At 37.1% G+C, this 23168-nt stretch overlaps 1 protein-coding gene across 9 annotated transcripts in view; it reads right to left on the bottom strand.

Moving 5' to 3' along the window:
• The window catches only part of LOC128894204 (tensin-1), a 332764-nt gene that overhangs the window by 109097 nt on the left and 200499 nt on the right, over positions 1 to 23168 (bottom strand). The window contains exon 1 of one of the 9 annotated variants that reach the window (XM_054155790.1): positions 4447 to 4845. The exons of the other annotated variants lie outside the window; for them this stretch is intronic. Within the exon in view, the coding sequence (XP_054011765.1) occupies positions 4447 to 4509 (63 nt within the window). The 5' untranslated portion in view covers positions 4510 to 4845. Of the gene's footprint in view, positions 1 to 4446; positions 4846 to 23168 lie in introns of those variants that run through there. 9 annotated transcript variants of the gene reach the window in all.

The raw sequence follows: 23168 nt of genomic DNA, 5'->3' as shown, positions 1-23168 counted from the left end.
CAGTTTCTTTAATCCCGTGCTAAAATTCTATCTTTTAAACGAAGTATTACAGCATCGAACAAATCAAACGGGGATTAATTGATCGGGGCGCGGCTCGCTCGACTGATCTCGACTGCCCTTTTCCTTTATCCGTTTCTTTCTGTTTCGATTACCGTTCGGCGCTAAACGCGCCACTTCGATTAAGGTTAATGCCTACTAATGCCGGGCGTAATCTAAATTATAGAAAGTTTATCTGCCCATCGGGATCACTGCCGCCTTCGCATAATTTAATTTATCAGGCGTGGATTACAATTTGCTGTATACCGGGTGTGACCAAATTAAGTGATAAACTTTGACAGTGTATTTTACATTACATTACATTTTACATTACGAACAAGAATAAGTTGAAATTTTATAAATTAAAAACTTTTTAAGTTGATTCCCCATGCATTTCTCAATTATTTGTAATTTCTTGTATTCTTTTCGTTTATTTTTATCTATTGCTTTGTTTAATTACAACTGTCTTACTAGTAAGTAGATTGTTATATTATATTGCAAAGTATAAAAACAAAAAATGTAATTATTATAATAAATTGTAATATATAAATAAATTACTTAATTTACTCTAAAATAAATTTCCAATTGATTTAATTATTCTTGCCACATCTTCTAGGAAAACTTTCCATTCTTTTTAAGTAATTATTTTTGATTGTAACAACTATAAAAAATGTGAAAAGAAACATTAATCCTTGTAGAGAATGTCAAGAGAGCTTCACATCGAGCATGTCGAAAAAGTGAGATCATATCTTTAACTTTCAACTTTTCGAGAACTCGCAAGGACATGTATGTAATTTCAGACGATAACTTTCATTCCTAGAAATCACACGTAGGATCTAACATCTAACCCGAATCGTAAGAGTTTGTCCCGGACTGCAATTACTGGCACCACTTTGATTTACCTGACGCGAATTATAACTTACTTTATATCATATAATCTAAGCTTGAGATTCTGGCGATTAAAAGTTTCGTGTTGCGAGCACAGCTTTTTCTTTCCTATGAGTTCGTTCACCTTTCGTGTACATTGTACATACATGACCATTTTATCGTTAAGTTCACCTCTGGACATTAGAAACACGCAAGAAAATAGAAAAAAACGTGTATTTAATTTCACTTCTATAATTTAATGGCTCGTGCAAATACCCTATAATGAACACTATTAGTTGTGTTTTCGTTAAAATCGAGTCACAATTATATTTATATTTAAAAATTGTTCTTCTTGTATTAAAATTTAAAAATGTCGAAGGCTGTCACTATAATCATGAACGTTATAAAATAGCCAAATACGTTATTGACTTGTCGAATATTTATACTTTCAGTATTATAGTTTCAACAAACATCGAGAGTATCATTGGGTATAGGAAAATGTTAGTTAACGTGTTATTGTACACTGTCATTGTGACACAAAGTACGATCGACTGCGTAATGCGAACAGAAATACGACCGTAATAACGCGTTTATGGTATCTAATCTCCGAGCAAGCCAGACATTTCCATGGCTTTTCTCCGCGTGTGCGAAAAGCCGTGGTCGCTTGAAAATTCCGCGACACAGCCGGGCAAACGCGTTCGCCGCGATAAAGCCGAACCGAGAATAGACAAATGACGCAAGGCGCCTTGAGGTCGCCGATATGTGTTCGATACATATTCGCCAACTACGCGAGAAAATAGCATTTTCGCCGACGAAAAAAAAACAGATTCCGCGCGATTTGTTCAAGTGTTATTGCCAGCCAATAGAGATCAACGTCTCGACATCTCACACGAGCAACACGTGGAGCAGACGATATAGGCTGACCAATATTGCCAAGTAGACGGAGAGAAACAATGGATTGGATTCAGAATCGGTCACAGAAGTCTACGAACACCCTACGAATTGCAGTACTGAGAGCTATTCGTATTGTTTTATCTATTATTAAACAATAAAACTTAAGTTATGTTTTTCTTTACACTTTTGGTCACTCCTAAATTGACGTCGAAATGTCTGAAGAATCCAGGCTTGAAAATTCACGTACTAGAGACTTGTTTCTTAAGAATCTAAACGTGAAATGAAATATTATTCATTTCAAATCATTAAAAGATGCTATCATTATCATTCAAAGTGGCGGAAGCAAAAAAACGTGTCAATGAATAGTACATTTACCTCGTAAGGAGCTTTCATGTCTAAAGAACCAGCATGGTATTCCAGAAGAATATAATTGGTTTCAAAACAATGCACAATGTGACGTTTAATGGACAAAAAATTTTAAAAATTCCGAGTATAAGTCGCAACAATCTTTATTTCATGAAATATTAGTAAAAGAATATAGTTTACAATATTACTAATAATTTTTACTTAGTATACCAATTTGTTGTTAAATTAAACGATAATACATAAAATTTCTGAACAAAATTATGCAATTTCTTCCAATACGTGCCATTGGCAGAATATTTGTTTCCTTAATTGTATTGTTGTGAGTTGATTTTGTGGTACCTTTAAAATAAATGTATAATTTGAATACAATTATAACAATTTGTTTAAATTTTGTATACAATAAGTTAACCAACTTTAAATAGATTTTGAACAAATGTTCCTACTAAAAAGTACCTCCATGGTCTTTTGAATACTAATTCTGAATATTATGAATTTTGTCCCGAACGATCATATACCCGACACACTATGCGACGGCAAAAGACTATGGATCAAGGGTTGGCAAGCTACGACCTGCGGGCCAGATTAGCCTAAGCACTTATTGTTGTGCCTTACGAAAACTAAGAATCATTTTAATTCGAATTTTATGACATAATTGTTATGAATTAATTGTAAATATTAAGGTGGTACTCTTGTCCAGGACTTTCAAAAAATCTATACACTTTCTTTGCTTTTTTAAAAATATAGACGTTGAAAAACATATTTGCCAATAGATTTTAATTGAATACGGAAAATTAGCGAAGTTAGGGTCATCTACAGGGAACGGTATACAGGGTGGATCACACAACTTGCACACCTTGATTAACTCCTAAATGCATTATATGAAAAACTATGTATAAAAATTATATGATTTGGCACATTATTCAGTGCATATGTTCCTTCTAATATATCGAGGGGTTTTGAAAATTTAATGGTCAGCTTTATGATTTTAAAAGGAATACTACAGTTTTAATGTCAATGTATAGAAGAACGTGGAATGTTTAGTAAGAAAGTATTGACCAAGTATTAGCTTTAAACCTAACAGTCAACGAATAATTTTGCTCCTCTCCACAATTTACTTCGCGACTTGAATGACTTGAAATTTGAAGTATATCTTTAGTACATGTACTACTATCACCTGAACCACAATTTTCGAAAGTTTACTTTTCTATCTACTTTTTCCAGTGCTCTAAATATTAAAGAAAACAAAAAATCGATATCTATGATTCGTAATGTTTTCAGTTCTTTAATTTTCAATATTTCTTAATTATTCTGGTTCGGGCCTTAGCGACATTCATATTAATGTTTCTTGATTTGTTCACTTCAGGTAAGCTGAACGTCCGACACAGTGACGACTATGAATACTCTTTTTTCAAAGAAAATTGTACAAGATCGCTTGTACCACGTTTAATGCTGATTATTTTCATTAAAAGTAAATTATGTATATTCTTGAAATATGAATAAATATATGTGTAATATCCCCTCCAAGAAATTTCGAAAAAATAAAAATTGACGCTCTAAACTAAAAAACCCCCTTATTGCAATGTAGCCATGTCCGTTCACTTGCATTCCATCATATGGGTGCATTTACATGAATCAGGTTCTATATTTAGGACTATCTGCTTGAACAAACAATTTCGAAGATACAATTCGTGAAATCTTGTTATATATCAGCCTTATCCGATGAGTGTTCGCAAACGACTTAAATATGATAGATAATTTTCGATATCAAACTGCTGTGCTCGATGCTATAATGTATGTATTTGTCTCTGTCAATATTTAACTCTACTTATACCTCAATAAATTAAGGTTTCGAAATGCGCAATATTTCCCGATACACCCTGTTACTCGAGGCTGTTTTGTCACGCAACCGTCACTCCGGTGGCGACCGGTTGGAGAAGCCGATCGCCTCCGCAATAAAAAAAGTCGCGGCGAGCAGCGAAATTTTTCCCTATTTTTACTCCGCATACCAGCTCAGGATCGGCCGTCGCGGCGTCGAATATTTGCGCGGCGTCATGTATTCATCGAAGTAATCTCTATTTCAAGCCGCGTTACACGACAGTGGAATTTCTTGGAACAACATTACATCCGTTTCACTTACATCATTCCAGAGATAGCTCATCGAACGCAAACTCACGCCGATGCTAATTACGTTATCCCGTTCTCGCCCCTTCCCCTCCTCGGGGCAGCTTTTCAGCAAACCGTGACCACCGCGCTAAATCGATGGGAAAACGAAAGGAAACTCACCGTGTAGGCGACGTGATAATTCCGTCGATGAACGTCGCCGTGACACTGAACCGTTGACAGCATGGTTGACAGCTGTCAGCCACGAGGAATCCAACGATCGATCCCGAACCTCACTGAACTCAGCCGTGCACCGGGATCAACGATCGATCGGGCATCATTTTGGTCAGCACTGTTCCTCGGATCGAATCATCGCCTCTTTAAAATGCTCGCACACCGGAAGTGCACGTATACGCGTCATGCATTCGCACGACATCACTATTGGCCCGTTGATGACGAGTTTTTTTTTTTCTCGAATAATAACAGTTTGTCACGAGAAAAATCACGAGACTGTCAAAAATGTCGAAAAAAGAGCGTCGAAACGACGAAAGGACGCGCGACACGTTCGATGGCAAAAGCCGACGGAACTCGAATGGAGCTCGTGTCTTTCGGATCACGCACGGGACGTAGAGGTTTAGGTAGAACGGAATGCGCTTGCGCGATGCCCCGGCTAACGCGCCCCGAGACCGCGCTCGGTTTCTCCTTGTTCTCCACTTCTTTCTCCCTGAATCTTTCTTCCTACCCGCGATCGTTCTTCTTTTCCCCCGGTCTGTTGGTGATAAACCGAATCGGCGAACGTGCGATCTTCCGCCCTCGCTGCTCGAATATATTCGACGCGATTCAACTTCACGTGATCGATGCTCACGAGCACCCTGGGCAGAATTATTCAAATGACGGGATAATTTGTTTGGTTCACCAGCATTGAACAAATCTGATGTTTCATTGATCTATAAAAGTTCGGTTTCGGAAGAAATGTTTAACCATTTAGGGGGTAATTGTTTCTGTAAATATTTCAGGAATACGATAATTCTGTCTATAGACAGATGTTATACGAATATATATAATAATTCGGTATATTAATAATATTTGTTACATAGAATATTTGTTACTAGAATTGAAACAATATGAAAAGTGTAATGCAACAAGAGATTGCTTCCAGTGCCTGGCAGTTTTTCTTCATTTTTTATATTTAACACTAAAACTAACAAACCAATCGATTTGATCCATATTCTTCAAACTTTTTCCTATAATCACTGCATTATTAATAATACGTTTGCCGCAACGTTGAAGACAATTAATAGAGAATTAATTTGATTGATAAATTAGTTTGCTCCTCCTCTCTGGTTTTTGTAGATTAAACATTCCTTCGAAAATGTGGTAATTGCTTCGCTTATAGACAAAGCGACGTTGACGTATTTCTTCTACTACATTCAATCAAAATTTCAGAAAAGTGTTTTGAACAGATTTTTTTGTTTAATTTAGAACATACCTACATATATTCTGGATTTTTTCTTATCTTCATTGTTCGTTTCATTCATTTGTAAGATGAATTACGCGAAAATTAAAGTTTTTTTTTATGCGTCTGCCATTGCAAGGAAACATACTTGTGATTCTACAATTAAAGCTATAATTCTGCCAGTGCGCATTCGAGACTCTGAAACACCTCCTTCGAGTACGGGCGCATACTCTGAACGGAAGCTGATTCAACAACAATGACACATTAAATGTCAATATGCGGAATTTTTTGCATTCAAAGAAGTGACATGATTTTGCTGAGGAATGCAATTACTTTCAGGACGATGCCAGAGGACCATACATCGTCATACCTAAATTATATTTCGTTGCAGTCACCATTTAAAAAATTAACGTTGTAAAATGTATAATAATCTTGAGATATACTACTGTTTGCTGTTAAATAAATTTACTTTATCACACCGTCCAACGTTATCTATATGGGTGTATCATCTTGTTGTCTTATCTTGTTATCATACATGGTGAATCACAAATCGTGATCAGTGGAGATTACTCTGTTATTAGCAGTTCGATCAAAAATGTTTACATTAGCTTTTGCGTGGTTTCAACAGACCTTTACCGTGATAAAAAAATTATTTGTCAACCATTTTTTTTATGTTTTTTCAAGATAATCTTGAATTTTTTGCAAATAAACATGTAAGTTGAAGTTCATCGTTTTTAACACTTGCTGTAGCAGTAAGTACGCAAATAAGAAAATGAATGAATTATTTGAAGAGTGCCTTGAAACAGTTTATTTTCTATCACAGTCAGCGTGTGTAACCTTGAATGACCTTCAACCTAGGTCATTGTATTCGTCTTAAAATCCTCTAACAGAGACAGAGAGCTGCAAAAAAATTAAATCTTCACTTGAAAAAAATTCAAGGAGATCTGGAAAACATAAAAAAAAATAGTTGACAAATAATTTTTTATAATAACGTTAAAGATCTCTTGAAACCGTCCAAAAGTTGATAAAAACATTTTTTATCGGACTGCTAATAACAGAGCAATCCCTGTATACATTTGCAATATATCCACAGAATTAGGAACGAACAAAAGTCTTTTTAAGTCATTGATTATAATTTAATCAAAAGAGATTAAGTACAAAATTCATACCTTTATCAAATGAATAATTTGTATTTTCAATAAAAGTGTAAATTTTACATTTGACCGCTACTGACAAAATTATACTACATTTTCTTGTACAACCCTTAGTCTTACAACGACCATATAATTTATTCTTCGCTAACCTTTGAAGAGAATATTCGTCCAAAACCGGACGAACGGATTAGATCAGCGGCATGTTCCGGATTTAGAATCATCATGAAATATCACGAGAGGATGTTTACCACGGTGTATGCATCGTAAATTATGCAGACGCCATTAAAATGCGTGAAATTTCAAACCGCTCCGCGCACGATTGAACGCACGGCCTATCACGACGAATATGCAAATGCAGTGATTACACCGGGCGAGGAACGCCGTAAAAATCAGCGAGCAGTTTGAATTTATTATTTCTTCTTGTATCGTGGACGATAATCGATACGAATTCAATCCCAGACCGTCTTCGTCGCTCTTATCGAGCCGAAACCGGTTCGCGAAGACGGATCATTTGTCTTGATCCCCCGTTGTTCTCCCCCGATCTCTCGCCGCGTGTCATCATCGTCCTTGATCCTCGATCCCGTTCCGATTGGATACAATTGATGAACGGCGCCTTCGTTAATTCACCAAAACTCGTGCTATAAGTACCTTCGCGCCCGTTTTCGACAGTCATTATTGGAAGGATGCACAAGTTCGTGCAATTTTATTTCAAATGAAAATTTTGCCCTAAATAAATCAATATCTTGGCGATGTGACATCCGTCGAATGCTCTCCATTTTCTTTGTAATATTGCTTTCTTTGAGTCCAATTAAAAATCAAAACGTAGGTACAGCAAGACCTCGTTAACGCTACTCCACTTAAGGGGAGAGTCGTTTCTTCTCGTACTCTTAACGCTGTTTCAGTATTTTTCAGTATTGGAATTCACCAAAATTGTGTATAATTTTACTGTTTCGATGCGCGTATGCAGTCTCGCGGTGCGTTTCACATCGTTACAATACGAACGTTTGTTTGCTACGTCATAGTTAATTCATAATCGGTTAGACGTTATTGTACGTATAACAATACAAACACAGTATTTCATTCCATTAACTTTAAATTTAGTCACTACAACAGAAATTATGAATCAATTTATACAAAATAATTTAAATTTTGATAGAAGCTCAAGGGTAAGACAAAGTGTCATTGATGCGATGTCTTAGTATCGACAACCGTTTGCTAAACGAAACTGGAAAAGGAAAACGACGTTAAATGACTTGTTCACAAAAAGAAACAAGGAATCTCAAATGTGGGAGAGCCTTCTCGTCACAAACATAAATCCTTTACTCGAACTTGTTTTATTTTCATGAATGTTTTATGAAAATTAATATTAGTAATTAATAACATTAGTAATCAATAACATAGAAAAAAGTAATCAATTTTCTTATCCTCTGTTCTGTTTTACTTATCTTCATTATTTACGTGTTAAGATGACCTCGTTTAACGCTGTTTCGTTTAGCATTGGAACTTATTAGAACGTATCCCCCGTGTTAATCAGGGTCTTACTGCAAGTACAGAAAAAGAGAATTATACTCCCAAAGAAAAAGTTAAACGGTTTAAAATATGTGACACGTGTTGACCATTAGTTGTCATTAGAACTAATTACAAATTTCTAAATTTACTTTGTTCAATAATGCATTCAAGTATCTTTCTACTCTTGGTGATAACGAGCAACGATTAAATAATTCTTAGAACAACATTGCGCTCAAAATAAATCGGTACGTATTTAAACGTAAACCCAATCTGGCTCGACCGATGTAGCTGAGCGAAATTAATTTTGCGTATTTAATTAAACGAGCTACGTTCAATTCCTTCTGACTGAAAAACAGGTGGGCGGTTTTATCGCTATCTGGTTAAGTGGTCCCTTTATCCTCGGTACAGCCGATTCCAACGCTTCCTCCGTGACGATTAAACTTTGAAACTCATACCCCGTCGTTTGCGAACGAATGTCGCTCGTTAACAGAGATCGTTACGAAATTTAATCCTCAACCGGTCGGATGGGGGCGTCAAAATGATCCTCGGTAGCGCTTCCTACTGTCCCGTTTTTTCTCGAAACTTTCGATACTCGTCTTCCAATACATACGATAATAATTACGATACTACAGTGTAGAATATTGTTTGCTACTGATAAAAAACGGCCAACAAATTATCAATCCCATAAAGACAAAGTAAAATTGAAGATATAATAATTAGTAATAGTTGTGTATATAATAAAAAAAAGACAATATTTTCAGTATTAATCCTCTGCAGACCTATGTCGAGTGAGGCTCGACAAAAATATACTGAAATCAGAAAGCCTGGTCCGCAAAGGATTAATGACACTATCTTTGTACAATTTTGAAAATAGAATCGACATATTTTTTAACGAGTCCAATGCAACGTGTATCATGGACGGTAAATGTTAAACTTTCCATTCAGGCTGCTGATGATACACGTTGACAAATTCATTTAATACGCTAAAAACATACATTTTGTAACATGTTTAAGACTGTGGAACATATTTCTACAAAAAGAATGAGACATTATTAAAAATGTAGGATAGAACAAAGCATACAACTTTGTTCAATTGTTAAACATACAACGATTAATAATGCATAAAGAATGCATAAAATCGCTGCAAAACGTCAGTACTCTTATATGTAGATTTTTATCTTGCTACTTCAGGTCGCGGCAAGTTCTTTTTACTAATCGAAAAATTAAAATTGATAGCAACGCCACGTGTACTACGTATAGTACATGATGCGATAACTAATCTATACAAGCTAATGACTCATGAATCGATGATGTTATGAAATATTGTGTAATGATTAAATTGCACATGTCTATGCATTTATGGCAAACGAAAATATAGGGAAATCTACGAAAATGTGCACAAATGTGCATAAGTTATACTGTTTAAAAGATAAGGCATGCTTTTATTCGAGTTTCAATTTTTTATCTGTATCTATAAAAATCTTTATTTGCATACACATCCGCAGTCAAACGACGATATATGAATATTTCCCAAAACATTGCATAGTTTGAATGAAAAGTGGAATAAAAGCAGCTTGAGACGGAACCAGGAAATAAATAATGCTTGCAGGAACTTCATTTTTCAAAAATATCGATTTAGACTACTGTCATAATGTAACTTATGTGTATATTCAAGTTTATCGTTGTACTCGGCGCATAGAACTCGTCAAAGAATTTTGCTGTACGTAGTTACAAAGGAAAGACGTTGTACAGTTACACGCGCCGTTATTAGCCCACCCGTCACGTCCTTTTAGAGGAAACCCGGCCCAGTTTCTGGAACCACCCCATGCGGTAAGTATTTCACCCCGACATTTCAGGATACACAAACTCTGGGACGCAACAATGGGAAACAGGAACCGAGTGCCAGGGGTAACAATATCGCCCGACGATTCCAGCCCATTTCTCGTCGACCATTGTATTAATAGAATTCGATCGCCGTTTGCTCGACGTCGATAACAATAATAATCGCACAGCTCCGTTAAAAAGGACACGCACTGTGCTCGCGTTGCGCGCCACCCACGCGATGCCAGCACGCAGGAAAAGGATAAACGAAACTCGAATGCCGTCGTGAATGAATTTATCGAATGACGCCGTGAAAGATGAACCGATTACACACTCCTCCCAGTCGATTTCTTTATCGATACGGAATCTTTAAGCATAATTAAAAGACGCGGTCGGTGCGTCTTCGAGGAGATAGCCGGTTTCCAGTCGAGCGATACTTGGACGAATCTCGAAACGCCTGGACAATACTTTACGACACTTTAAATTTCGGTTATGCATATGCAATATCGATGCTGAGCGAACGAAACGAACGAACGCGTCGTAACGATTGCGCCACTTCGCCATTTGGTGTTTATCAACGGGGATTGCAACGGCTTACCTTTATTACGCGCGCAGGTTATTACGTTGCACAGCGTGAAGAAGGACAATGGCCATTTTTCGATGGTTAAGAAAAAATTCTGCACGGCGTGCATCCTTAGAAATCAGGAGACAATAGCTATTCAATTAACGTGTGGTGGGAAAGTTGTAATAAGCAAGCGTTAACATTGAAACTTTGTGGAGGGCACGGCTCACCTAATTAATGAGTTTTTACCTCGTATTCTTTGGATAACGGTATGTCTCTGAAGTAATTGTATAGGAAATTGTTTAGAAAATCGGGAGAACATCGTGCATCCAGTAGATTGTGAAATCACACAACTATTTCTACATTGTCAGAGGACTTTCCACAATTTACAAAAATCTATACCACTTTTCCAATCTAGCACAATCACTATATCACTGCACACACGCGCCAAGCATGTCCACGGGGCGGCACATGTGCTCGAGAGCTTTCCCCACCCGAATCGCGTTACAATTCGGGTTTCACGATGGTGCAGATGCCTCGATCTGCTCTCTTCTACGCTCCATACGACACTGCACGACTTTCTCTCTCAGACACAGCTAGTGGAAAGGGTAGAATCCACGGTAGGAGTCCCACCCGTGGACAGGTATACTATTTACGCTAAACTAATAACGTACACAGTTCGCTAATTACGAATCCGTTATCTACATTATGTATAGATAATTGGTTTGAAACAGGGATTCGAACCGCTGCTGAACCCTAGCTCAAACCCGGTTAATGAAGGGAAGGTTACCGTAACCCATACTAACCACGAAGGAACGATTCTTGAATTGTAGGAAGAGCGGGTTAACCTGCTCGGAGTGGGTTACTAGTAGAGGAAGACATACTAGACATCTAGACAAGACAAAGATATGTGAACTTACAGCAATATACAAATCAAATGAAACTAGATTGTTTAAAATGTACGAGTATATAATGAATGTAGGATTGATTAATTTTAGAGTGTTGTTAGAAACGGTATTTGTACTCTCTTTTTAAACTTCAACAATTATTTGGCATAATAAATGTACAATGAACAGACATAAGTTAAAGACGGAATAAATATATACAAAATATGAACACACACATATATGAGTAAATGTAAGCACTTGCATGACCTTCTTCTCGCGGATGGACAGTAGAGTAGAAAACAAACAATATTGAAATAAAATTGATTACTGTTTAGAAACATGGTAATAACTATGGCTTTTACTGTATTATTATAACGCGCATACAACCGGGTTAACTCCTTGCGGCACAGGAATTCGGGTCATAAAATAGACCCATGTTGCACAGGAACTTTATTGCGTTTTAAATCAAACAAAATTGTTATATTTTTATTAATAAAGGTATCACATAATGTAACAAAATACAAAAATTACCTACACTATATTCAAATCACATTTATAGTTTTAAGAATATTAAAACATAAATAATAAATAAAAATGTTTTTTTGTATTACTCCCCAAGTTGCATGGTGGGACAGATAAAATCCCACCATACTTTCATCATTTGCAAACAAATTTAATCTTTAGTTTTTATTATAAAACATTTCACTTGTTTATATAGAACTAATTTTTATGTAAGTTAACTTACCTCTACGATTTTTCACATAAAACCAGGAAAAAAATATTATCCCAATAACCCTTCCACTTACAACAATTGTTGAACCGGTATTAGCATGTTGAAAGTTGCCAACATAAGTGCATACATTTGTAACATTGGATTATATAAGACGAAATATAAACCTATACACATGCAGCTATTGCAAAATTTCGAGGTGGAATTAAAAATGTCTCACCATGCATTACGGTCCATCAAAAAGGTGGGATACTTTTAATCCCACCGTGCCCCAAAGAGTTAACCGGGTTACTCGGGTTACAGATGTCTTGTGTTACCTGGTTAGATGGGTTATTCTATAATACGAAGTACCGGAACCCGGTACGGGTTAGGGTTCGAATCCCTGTTTAAAATCAAACGTCAAATAATTTTAATCTCCTACATACTAGATGTATAATATTTTATGTTCTAGAATACATTTCCGCAGGAAACAGAAGTTGTTATTTCGTCCATAATTAATTATGCTCTACGCCCACACGGCGTTTCATAGAAATAAAATTGTTCAGGTTCGAGTATTTCTCTTGTTAATTCTTGGCATCGTGCACCGATGCTGTAAACACTGATACGCGACACAGAACCGAGTCGTCGTCGTGCCAACTTTAATTAAAGCTCACCGCGTAATTAATTCTCCAATTTAAATCTTCCAGATGACAAATAAGTCTAACTGCTCGTGCTCGACTACGTCAAAGGGCCAGGCAATCTCGTGCTGTCGTTCGAAGGCAATTAAACCCATTCGCGCACGAAAAATCGCTTAAAGTAATGCACTTCGGGGATACGAGGAAGATTCACGCCCGACGCATGGGCAGGGGGAGGATGGACCGCAACATTTTTCACACTTCCGACGTAAAATTCTGCGGAGGAACGAAACATTAATCGTTCAGCAGATTCGAGCGCCCGCAGCGCGAGGGGGGATGGAGGCAGGGATGGTTCATAAATTTCGATGCACTTAGAGCCGGCTGCAGCCATCCCTTCGGTGTCTTGAATCGCTACAGAACTGGTTGAGGGACGATAGGGAGGGAAGACGACTGGGAAGAGTGGACGGGGTTTTAGGGGCAAGGATATATAGCACGATGACAAATCGTTCGCGCGAAAGGATTGCACCGTACACGAATGAAACTTCCGTGCGAATCTGTCGTGAATTTTTGACTCCCAGAAATCGAACACGCCAAAAAAGAATGTACACGGCACTTTTATCTCGACACGAGACACATGCAACGGAAAGTTTCTCTTCGAAGAGTAACAATGGAGGTTAGATCTATGCTGAGCGTAGAACTGGGCATATTGAAACGCTGTTTTAAAATGTAATCGTCTTGGGACACCTCGTTTCGACGCAAAGGTTAACACACTAGTTAACGTAAGTTAGTGTCGTCTTAATCGAATTTCTACTTTCTCAACACTTTCCTTTAAATATTTATTTTTATTGCAAACCCGTTTAAACATTTTCCTTCGATATCAATTCTATATTAAAGTAGACACTGTAAGCATTTCATGATTTTTTCAGAGTATTTATTAGAGCCTACATCAATAAGAAATAAGGACGGGAATGAAAGAACCACATTGTTGGTCGTGTATATGAAATATATGTATGCCATAATGCCAGTGGAGGGTTCATATGCAGAGGATGTAAGATTACAACGGTGTTGTAATATACCGCTACGCATTTGCGCAATAGTTATAGTTGTTGTATACTGGTGGGGCCTGTTAATACTTTATCTACTGGGAGTCTGCTTGTTCTAATGCCTACCCCTGAAACGTATTAATAATGCATGTAAATAGAAATAGAGATAGAGTTTAACACTGACAATCCTTTTAATATTTCACTCTTGCGTCGTATCTTTCGAAATACTACATTGCATATAATGCAGATTTCCTAATGTAACTTGTACAATGAATTTATGTTTCCTTTAGTTTGTAATTTCCTTCCACCTTCTTATAAAAAGGTGGTATTACATTACGATATAGTCTGGTTGAAATTTTGTGTTCTCTTCATTCTAATTTAAATAACAATTCAAATTTCTTTATTTTGTTTCTAATTCTGGTCAACTCAAATCCGCGATTATTAGAAGCTATGGCTTAAAATTGAAATAAATCGTGACATAAATCTTTTCTGTCGATACGGGAACATTCTATCTTTTCTTAAAGTGAGACAATGAAATTCGTCGGATTGGACGTTAATTGTACAGTGCATCCGTTGGTCCGATTGGAAACTTCAAACCTTCAAACTTCGCCGAGGACACCGTAATCCGTAAATCAGGATGATGGATCTTCCGCACGACGAATCCATTCATTTTCCAATTTGTTGGCTCTCGTCCAATTGGCTACCACCACCCCTCGATACGTAGGAATAAATTCGACACAGATTCGCATAAAGTACAACTTCGAAGAGCATCGCAAATATATCGTGCGAAAAGTTCTTGAAATTCTAGGCTTCGTTCAAAAGTTCTTTGTCCGAATATATTAACTTTTACGTATTCCAGAGTTCCTTGCGCTTACAAATAAAATAAATACAGTAGTTAGTAGAATCAAGAACATACTGACAGGACGAGCAGTGTACGCATCTAAATTTAACCGGAAGTTAGGTGGCCGAAACAGGGAATGCACCAGAGACAAGATTACGCTCGAGTGTGTGGCATGGAAGTGTTTCCTTCCTTCTTTCATCCTGTCGCTAAAGATCGAACCCAGCAACCCTCTAGCAAACCGTAAATAAATCCGTCTTGTATACGCGTGCCTGGACAGATGTTAACCGACACTCGTGCCTCGATGTGGAAAGGATAACATGAGAGTTTGGAAAACATTGGACGCTAGGACAGCTATTGGACAGGCTCAATTATGCACTTTTACAAGGTCGAGTGGAGCGACCCTTCCGAGAACTTCCGTGCACCCGAGTGGATACAACGATGACAACGATGTTGATGTTGAGAGCACGAGTGTCGAAATGTTTGCTTTACACGCAGATTAAAGAACGCAAGTTCAGCAGAAGGGAATGGTAACAGTTTTTGTCAGCGATAAACAGAATTTCATTAGAACAAAAGATGACGTATAAAAGCGTAGCGTAGAGATTTATTAACGACGTTTGGTTGATTATAGAACCGCAACGTTGGCTCATGACCTTTCTCTTTTATTCGACCTCGTTATACATATGTTATATTTATATCCGCGTATCAATTGGATTTACAGGAATTTAAGTAGGCATTAAGTTAACGAATATAGGTCACAAGAATAACAAGATAAATGGTAATTGAATAACCGTAAAGTTAAATTAATCGAGGTTACTCATTAAATGCGTGATGAAATGCGTCGCGCGTCAGCCAACAATAATTTGAATGTCTTGTATTCATCTTCTATTGTTTCGTATAATAAATCCTTCGTAAAGTGAAATATACATACATATATGTCCATCCAACATGTGAGATATAACATTAATAATAATACATATTTAGCACACAAGATTTCTGTATAACCTAAGTGTCGGATCAAAATACATTATTACTTGATCTTAATAGGTTTATTATAACGGTTGCGAAATCATTTTGTAAGGAGATTAAGACGTTCTTTCCACAGAAGTAAATGGTTACATAAACTAAATAATTTATTGCTTAGTAATAATTTTACTGTCTAACTCCTGCACGTCTTAATTTTTAACAAATATAATTTCTAGAAATAAATTTCACTCAATTACGCTGCAAAGGCGAGATGTACATTAAATGTTAAATAATCGACGAGGTGGACGTAATTTTCCATCTTAATAAATTCTAATTCGAATAGAATTTTATTCGACATTATAACGAGCTATACGATATAATGGAGCCGCGTTCACTTGTATGCGGCTAGAATTTTGTTACGCGCTCGTGTTCCGAGGATGCTTAACTAACAAAGCATCTCGGTGCAATTAAGTTAAGCAAGATTAATGCGCGGTGTGATGCAACAACTTCAATGGTGCGTTGTGTATCTAGCACCCCGACGCAAATTCGTACGTCCGTTAGTGCATGCTCGACAAGGGAACATGAGATTAATTGCATCGAAAATGCGAGAAGGGTCGCTCGACAAAGGTTTTCTGTGTGCCTTATACGAATAACGAAAAAAACTTGAAACAGTATCGATTTGCCATAGTCAATGACGCGCGAACAAAGCCTTCCGATTGTCGTCGGTAATTTCCAGATCATTGCTAATGGGTGGATGTAATGCAAGGGACGAAGAACGTGAGAGACCCTTCGTGCGAAACTGTCTCGAATTTCTGAACACGAATAGAAGATCGAATATAAGAGCATACAGAGTTACCTGGCGTCGTCGTTGTGTAAAATATTCATGTCCTACAAATTATGCAAGTTATACTAATTGTACAATTCATACAATTGGCACATGCAAAACATTATACATATTATAATTTTGTATGTATACAAATTAAAGGATGATAGAAAAAACGTGAATGTTATGATTGAAATTACAAAATTAACATCTTTGAAAATCATTTTGTAAATTAATATATAAAAATATACAATAATCTACTTTAAATACTATGTTCAGGTACGAGGAGTATATATAATCCTTTCCATTTCAAGTACTTATTCTGTTGACATTGGGACAAACTAAGGAATATACAATAAATTAATAGTTAATCTAATGTGTTCTTTCCGTACCATGAAGGTAATCAGATTTTTAACCAACTTTGAAAAGGAGGAGGTTAGTCAATTCAACACGTATATTCTTTTCCTAGAAACTTCTGCTTTGCGAGTACTAAATATATAATGGATGTATAACGGATATCTCTAATCATTAGACTGTAGATATTTATGTAAATTCGTATTCCTATAAAAATAGATAAACAAATGAAATTGAAATGGAAGTGTCTCTCATGTTCTAAACAGTATAACATGTATTTTATTGCCGATACATTATGTATTTTTGAATTTATGCACGGTCTCATACATTTTTTCATATTTATAGTTGCTATAAATGCACAAACTTCTACAGTTTATTAATTATTAAATAAAAGATCAGCAGAGATAGTCGTAAGAAGTATCGAAGAAACTTTAACCAAGATAAGAAATCAAGTTAAGTAACATCTCCATACCATGGGAAGCAACTTTCGAAACCGATCGTTTCCTGCTACGATAAAATCATTCACAGCCAAGACAACCTATTTGTCGCTCACAATCTTCGGACCGTTACTAATGGATCGTCAAACGATCTGGACGTTATTATAACATCCACGGACTACGTACACACATATCAAAAAAAAGAACGTATCCAGCTGCGTCACCAGGAAACTGTTCCGTGTTACGTCGACACTTCAACGGCCTCAACCCTATTTTCTAACCCCTTCCGACTCCGAAACGGTCGAGACGTGGAACACGCGCGGCAGTTTTCTCCGTTCAATGAACCGATGACGACTGGCAGCTGCAGGATTCTCAAGGACCTGCTGCCTCCTCTTTTTTAGCCGGTCGAGGCCTCTCGACCTCGAGCTTCCCGGTTTTCTTGTTACCCCGCCATTACCATAAGTAGCGGCCGATTTCCAAGCGGGGCGAAAGCGATGCCCGAGCGAAACGTTAGTCGTGAATTTCATCGATTCATTGCTTTCCACGGTTGACCCGGACACGAGCCTGACCAAGCTGGCTTTTATCTCGAGTCTCCCATCATCAGATCCACGTTACGATAACGTAGGAGTTATTCGGTGCTAGTAATTGCGATAGGATCGGCCGATTAAGACGTTAATTATCGAAAGATCGACTCGCCTGTCCGTTTATCTTGCCGACGAGGAACTCCCGGCTGGGTTAATTAACTCGTGCCCGAACGAAAGTAGCCAGGTATTGCGCTCCAGCGAAAACGTTCAAGGATTAATCATGACCCGGTGAGACAGGCTCACCTGTGCTGGGGAAGCCCCGCGAACAGACTCACGGAACTCGCTTAAGACTTAAGGGGGTAGTGACTTCTTTGCGTGTTAGAAGACGCGTTAGGAACCATCAGACGTCCCGATTTCCAACTCTCGCGACGAAAGGGAATCGCTAACGTGGCATTTCGATTCATTCCGAATCTACGACTTCCACTAAAGTTGAAATTTTCTTTGAACGCTGCAGGAGTAATTTAATACGTTCGCTGTCATGACAATTTTTCATGTGAATCGATGTCCTCCGTATTATTTTAACCATTTCCTGTCGCAGCACTCCGAGAGTTCGATACCCGGTTAATTGCAATGCTGCTATGGTAATACGATGGCACATGAACTTAAAGTTACGAGGGTCATTCAAATATAAACCGGAATATTTTTACACGGGTTTATTAAGGATAGATAAAAATACAAATGGATTGTCTTAGTTTTCTACGTAGGTTCCTTCAACAGAAATACATTTTACGTAACGTTAAGAAGAAATTTGAAGTACACGAGTCAAATTGACCGGTTTGGTAATATTAGCGTTAAGTAACAAAAATTCGCACCGATGAAACGATACCCTGAGCGTAATTTTGCTGCATTTTATTAACATGTTTTACATTCAAGATTGTGCATTAATTGGCAGTTCGAATCGGCCAATACCATTGCGTAATAACATTTTGACGTTTGTTTGCTCGTTGCAGGCCGAACGGGCACCGGCTAATCGACGTTAATGCGATAATAATGTCGAGCTGCAATCGTACGTACAATTGAACGACCACTGATAATCCAATTGGACTTTACACCAATTGGATGTTTCGATAGGAGCATAGCCGGTTCTGTGCAATCGACGCCGTGGCGTGCATCGTTGCGGTTTTATTTCCGTGGATGCCTGAATTCGAGGCACGATAGTAATCTACGGGTCCCTCGCAATTGCTCAATTAGGTCACCCGGACAAAAAATAAGAATGGGTCATCAACGGTTCTCCGGCAACATTCAAATTGCCGTTGATGTCGCCGAAATGATATCGAGCTTTTAGACGACCTTGAACTACAGATGATCTCCACCATTGAAAAACAACGTTGATTCGAACGACTGCGACATTTTGCCTAAAGAAGTCATTCGGTTTAAGCAAACCGTTGTTATTTAAATTTAACTGTTCTCGCACAGGATGTACCAAAGTTAAACAAACAAAGTTTGCTTGTATGCTTCACGAATAAAAATAAGAAAAAAATGTTATATAAACGTAGATTCGAAAACGACTTACTATGCTACGTTAGAAAATGAAAAATATACATTCGTTTAATCATCCAATTTAGAATTACATCAGCTTTCTGTAATACAACCATAACAAGCTCGTGGAAAACTCAAGAAATGAAGTAGTACTTTAATAGAAAGACGTAAAGGGAGAACAAATATAATGACACGTTTAATAAAAGAGAAATGTGGTAAATAGAAATTATTCATGAAATTAAAATTTATACATCCTCAAGAAAGACGTAAAAGGAGAACAAGTATAACGACATGTTTAATAAAAGATAAATCAGTACGGTGAAATGGTATGAAACAATCTGTTGCGATAGTATGAAGATGCCGCGCAATATTTCGAAATTGCAACGCGACGGTGTGAAGCTGCTTCTATATACGAGCGGAAGCGAAGATTTCGTTCCGGTTGCTATTGAAGAACCGGCATCTATTTTGAATAGTCAGTTTAGCGCGAGACTTTGTACAGCTCGGATGTATCGATATTCTTGTTCTGCTGTAAATAAAGCTTTAACATGTTTTTCGTTTGTAAATCTTGTGCTATAAAATAAATTCTCCACGTTGCACCACTCCCCGGCGCAACAAATCATTTATAACATCTTGACATTGCATTTGTCTCTGTATTAAACTCGACCAATAACTAATCGCATAAACAGTTCAAAGCTTCTGCCTTCCTCCTGTTTCCTTGTCGATAGAAAGATCAATATTTCAGACTTCCTTCCATGCTTTTCTTCGAAAAATCGCTTCGGTGTAGCGAATTACATTTTAATTAAAAATGAAAAGCGTGTGTGTGCGCGAACGTGCCTGTATGTAATAGTGGTCCAATCTATCAGTTTCTACGTAACGAGTTCGCCCGGAAGTCTCCATATACATCCAGTAATTTCTCATTAAGTCCTAGTGACCCAGAATCAAACTCCGCACAGACGTGAGAGTACAATAGCACTGTAGACAGGGGTTGCCACCCCCCAAGCCCCGACTTCTCGACCAGTTCAATTGGATGTACGGCTCGCGTACCGATAGTCTCCCGCGAACAATGGCGCGCGTTTAGCTGTATGCACTCGCAAACGCGTATATCTATGTTTTCTGCTGATGCACAGGGTTGCATCGCATGGAGAACAGACAATCGGGGTAACGGTAACCAAAATGGTAACTCGAAAAAATCTATACCTACACGCGACGAGAGATTCGCTTAACGTTTCGCTCCCTGCATTTATATTGCTATACAAGGTGTCCCTGGAATAAGGGATCTAGAAATCTATTAGGTGTAGAAATTAATTCTGTGCCTTCATATTGAATCACTTATAACTTCAGTTCACATCAAAATATTTACTCGTTATTTTGTTACGTTATATTAATTTTGGTTAGTGTTGGTTTTCTAACAGATCTATCTAAGTGTATCTATTAGGTATAGTAGTTAGTTTCGTGATTTTAGATTCAATTATTCACAACTCTAATTTAAATAGAAAAATATTTAATCTTCATTTTGTTACGTTAAAAAATAATGAAATACGTAAATTGCTTCAACATTTAGTTTTCCCACTAATATGTGCTCTCTGGGAATGTGTGGTTTTTATTTATAATTAAATGGTATGTTTGCCAAACATACCTTAAATGGTATGTTTGCCACAAAATTAATTTATACGCATAATATTAATTGAAAAATGTTAGTCCATGCTGATTATAAAATTATTTTGTCTGCAAAATGAATCATTTTTCAATTTATAATCAATTTATTTTATCTATCCAGGAACCATTAAATGAAGACATCCGACTGTCTGCATTTTATCAATTACCTTTTTAATTTACAAAAGCCAATTGTAATTTCTAATATTTCTATATTCATTATACCAAAATTGTCTACAACGTTGGCATTATTTCTAATCAAATGCAATAAACAGTTTTAATTCTATCAAAAGATACAAATTATTAATTGAAATACATTGCTTTCAAAGTTAAATACTACACGCGTGGACAATTACTTGAAATGAAATCGCAGCACAAGAGGTTAAAATTAGTTAAAACTCCATAGCGATTAACTCAAACAGTAAAATAAATATGTAAATTGGACGAATCGACAAGTTTGTAGGTATTCGCTGGTGCGGCGGTTGTCGTTGGTCAATACGCGATACACCCTGTACAATGCACGAAAGTGCTCGCTCAATCCCTGACCCACATGTGTAGGAGAATCCTGGTCTGGTAGTTGCTACACCCCCAGAGAGTTTCAGAGGTTACTCGCAAAGATTTACGCCCGGAAGGGGTGTATATATGTATATCAAGATTTCGTCGTTTCGTGTATAAGGCAGATAAAACCTTATTGGCCCACGAGAAGGAACGAGGCTAGATTTCTGGAAGCTCCCGTGCATCTCGAGCTTCTACTTAAGTGGATGGTATCACGTCTCGGGTAAACAAAATCGATTCGTTCCTTCTTGTTTCTTCTTAAAGCTTAGTCAGGGTTTCGGAAATACAGACACGTCTTAATATCCGGACACTATAGTATTTTATTCATTATTGCAATGTACATGTGGCCGTAATAAAGTTGGAACCGAATATAATTCATATTGAAAATTTATGGAATTATCTCGATAGAAAGATTCAAGCAACAAAAATCGGGATAAAAATAGATTTGAATTCGATTATTCGAAGAGTGGCAATTATGTATTTTTTATGTACACCATTAGAATTTGATAAGTGTCCGAATATTAATACGAGTCTGTATATATCTCAATATACTGCGTTAAAGAAGTTTGAAAACATTCAATAGTTGCATTAAATAATAATTTGTTGTACTGTTTTCTTTCTCATTACTAGTCGAGACGCAATTACCGATTACGGTACCAGTTTTGATGTAGCATCGAGACATCTCTGATAACACGTATACATGTTACTAAAGTACTCGTAAATTACATACGTAATAAACGTGTTATGTGTAATTGAGTTGTTTTCATTCTCCATTAAATTAAATCACTGCACGATCATTCTGCTTTCAAGAGCAGATAACAAGGAAATTGATGAAAAACTCACTTAACGTTTTCGTAAATATATTAACTGGGTATAATTAATTTCATTGTTACATATTTCACGCTACCAAATGATGTTGCAGGATTTTAAATGAAAATTAACCTCGGGAGTCGTCCATTTTTCGACCCGAGACATGGTACTATCCCCTTGACTCGTTTAAAAGTTCCCTCGACGTTTGAGCAGATACTTCCTCGTAGTTTTATATGCAAAAAAAATGAAGTATTCTTCACTGGTATTACTATATCTGAGGAATGCCTTTATACCGCACAGGGTACCGTATTTTATCGAGGTAAGTTCCACTCGAGTTTCCGCGAAAGTTTAATTAATAACTAAGTAAACGTGTACCTTCAACAGATAATAATTACGATCAAGTTTTGCCGAAAGTTTGAAGGTCGAATCCTAAGAAGTCGGAAGAACGCGAATAAACGGGGTGCTAACTGGGAAACTACTTGGTCGACCTTTATGCTCCAGAACTTTTATTGTTGGAACTAAACCAATTAACTATTGAAAACTGTAAAGAGACTACACCCATCGCGACAGTTGATTTTCTTTTGACTCTATAACAGTAACTATACTCTCTTCAGGTCTCCATTATTCCAA

This window comes from Hylaeus anthracinus, unplaced genomic scaffold, assembly GCF_026225885.1.
Source record: "Hylaeus anthracinus isolate JK02 unplaced genomic scaffold, UHH_iyHylAnth1.0_haploid 3, whole genome shotgun sequence".
Taxonomy (NCBI): Eukaryota; Metazoa; Arthropoda; class Insecta; order Hymenoptera; family Colletidae; genus Hylaeus; species Hylaeus anthracinus.
This window is presented reverse-complemented; position numbering and strand designations above follow the sequence as displayed.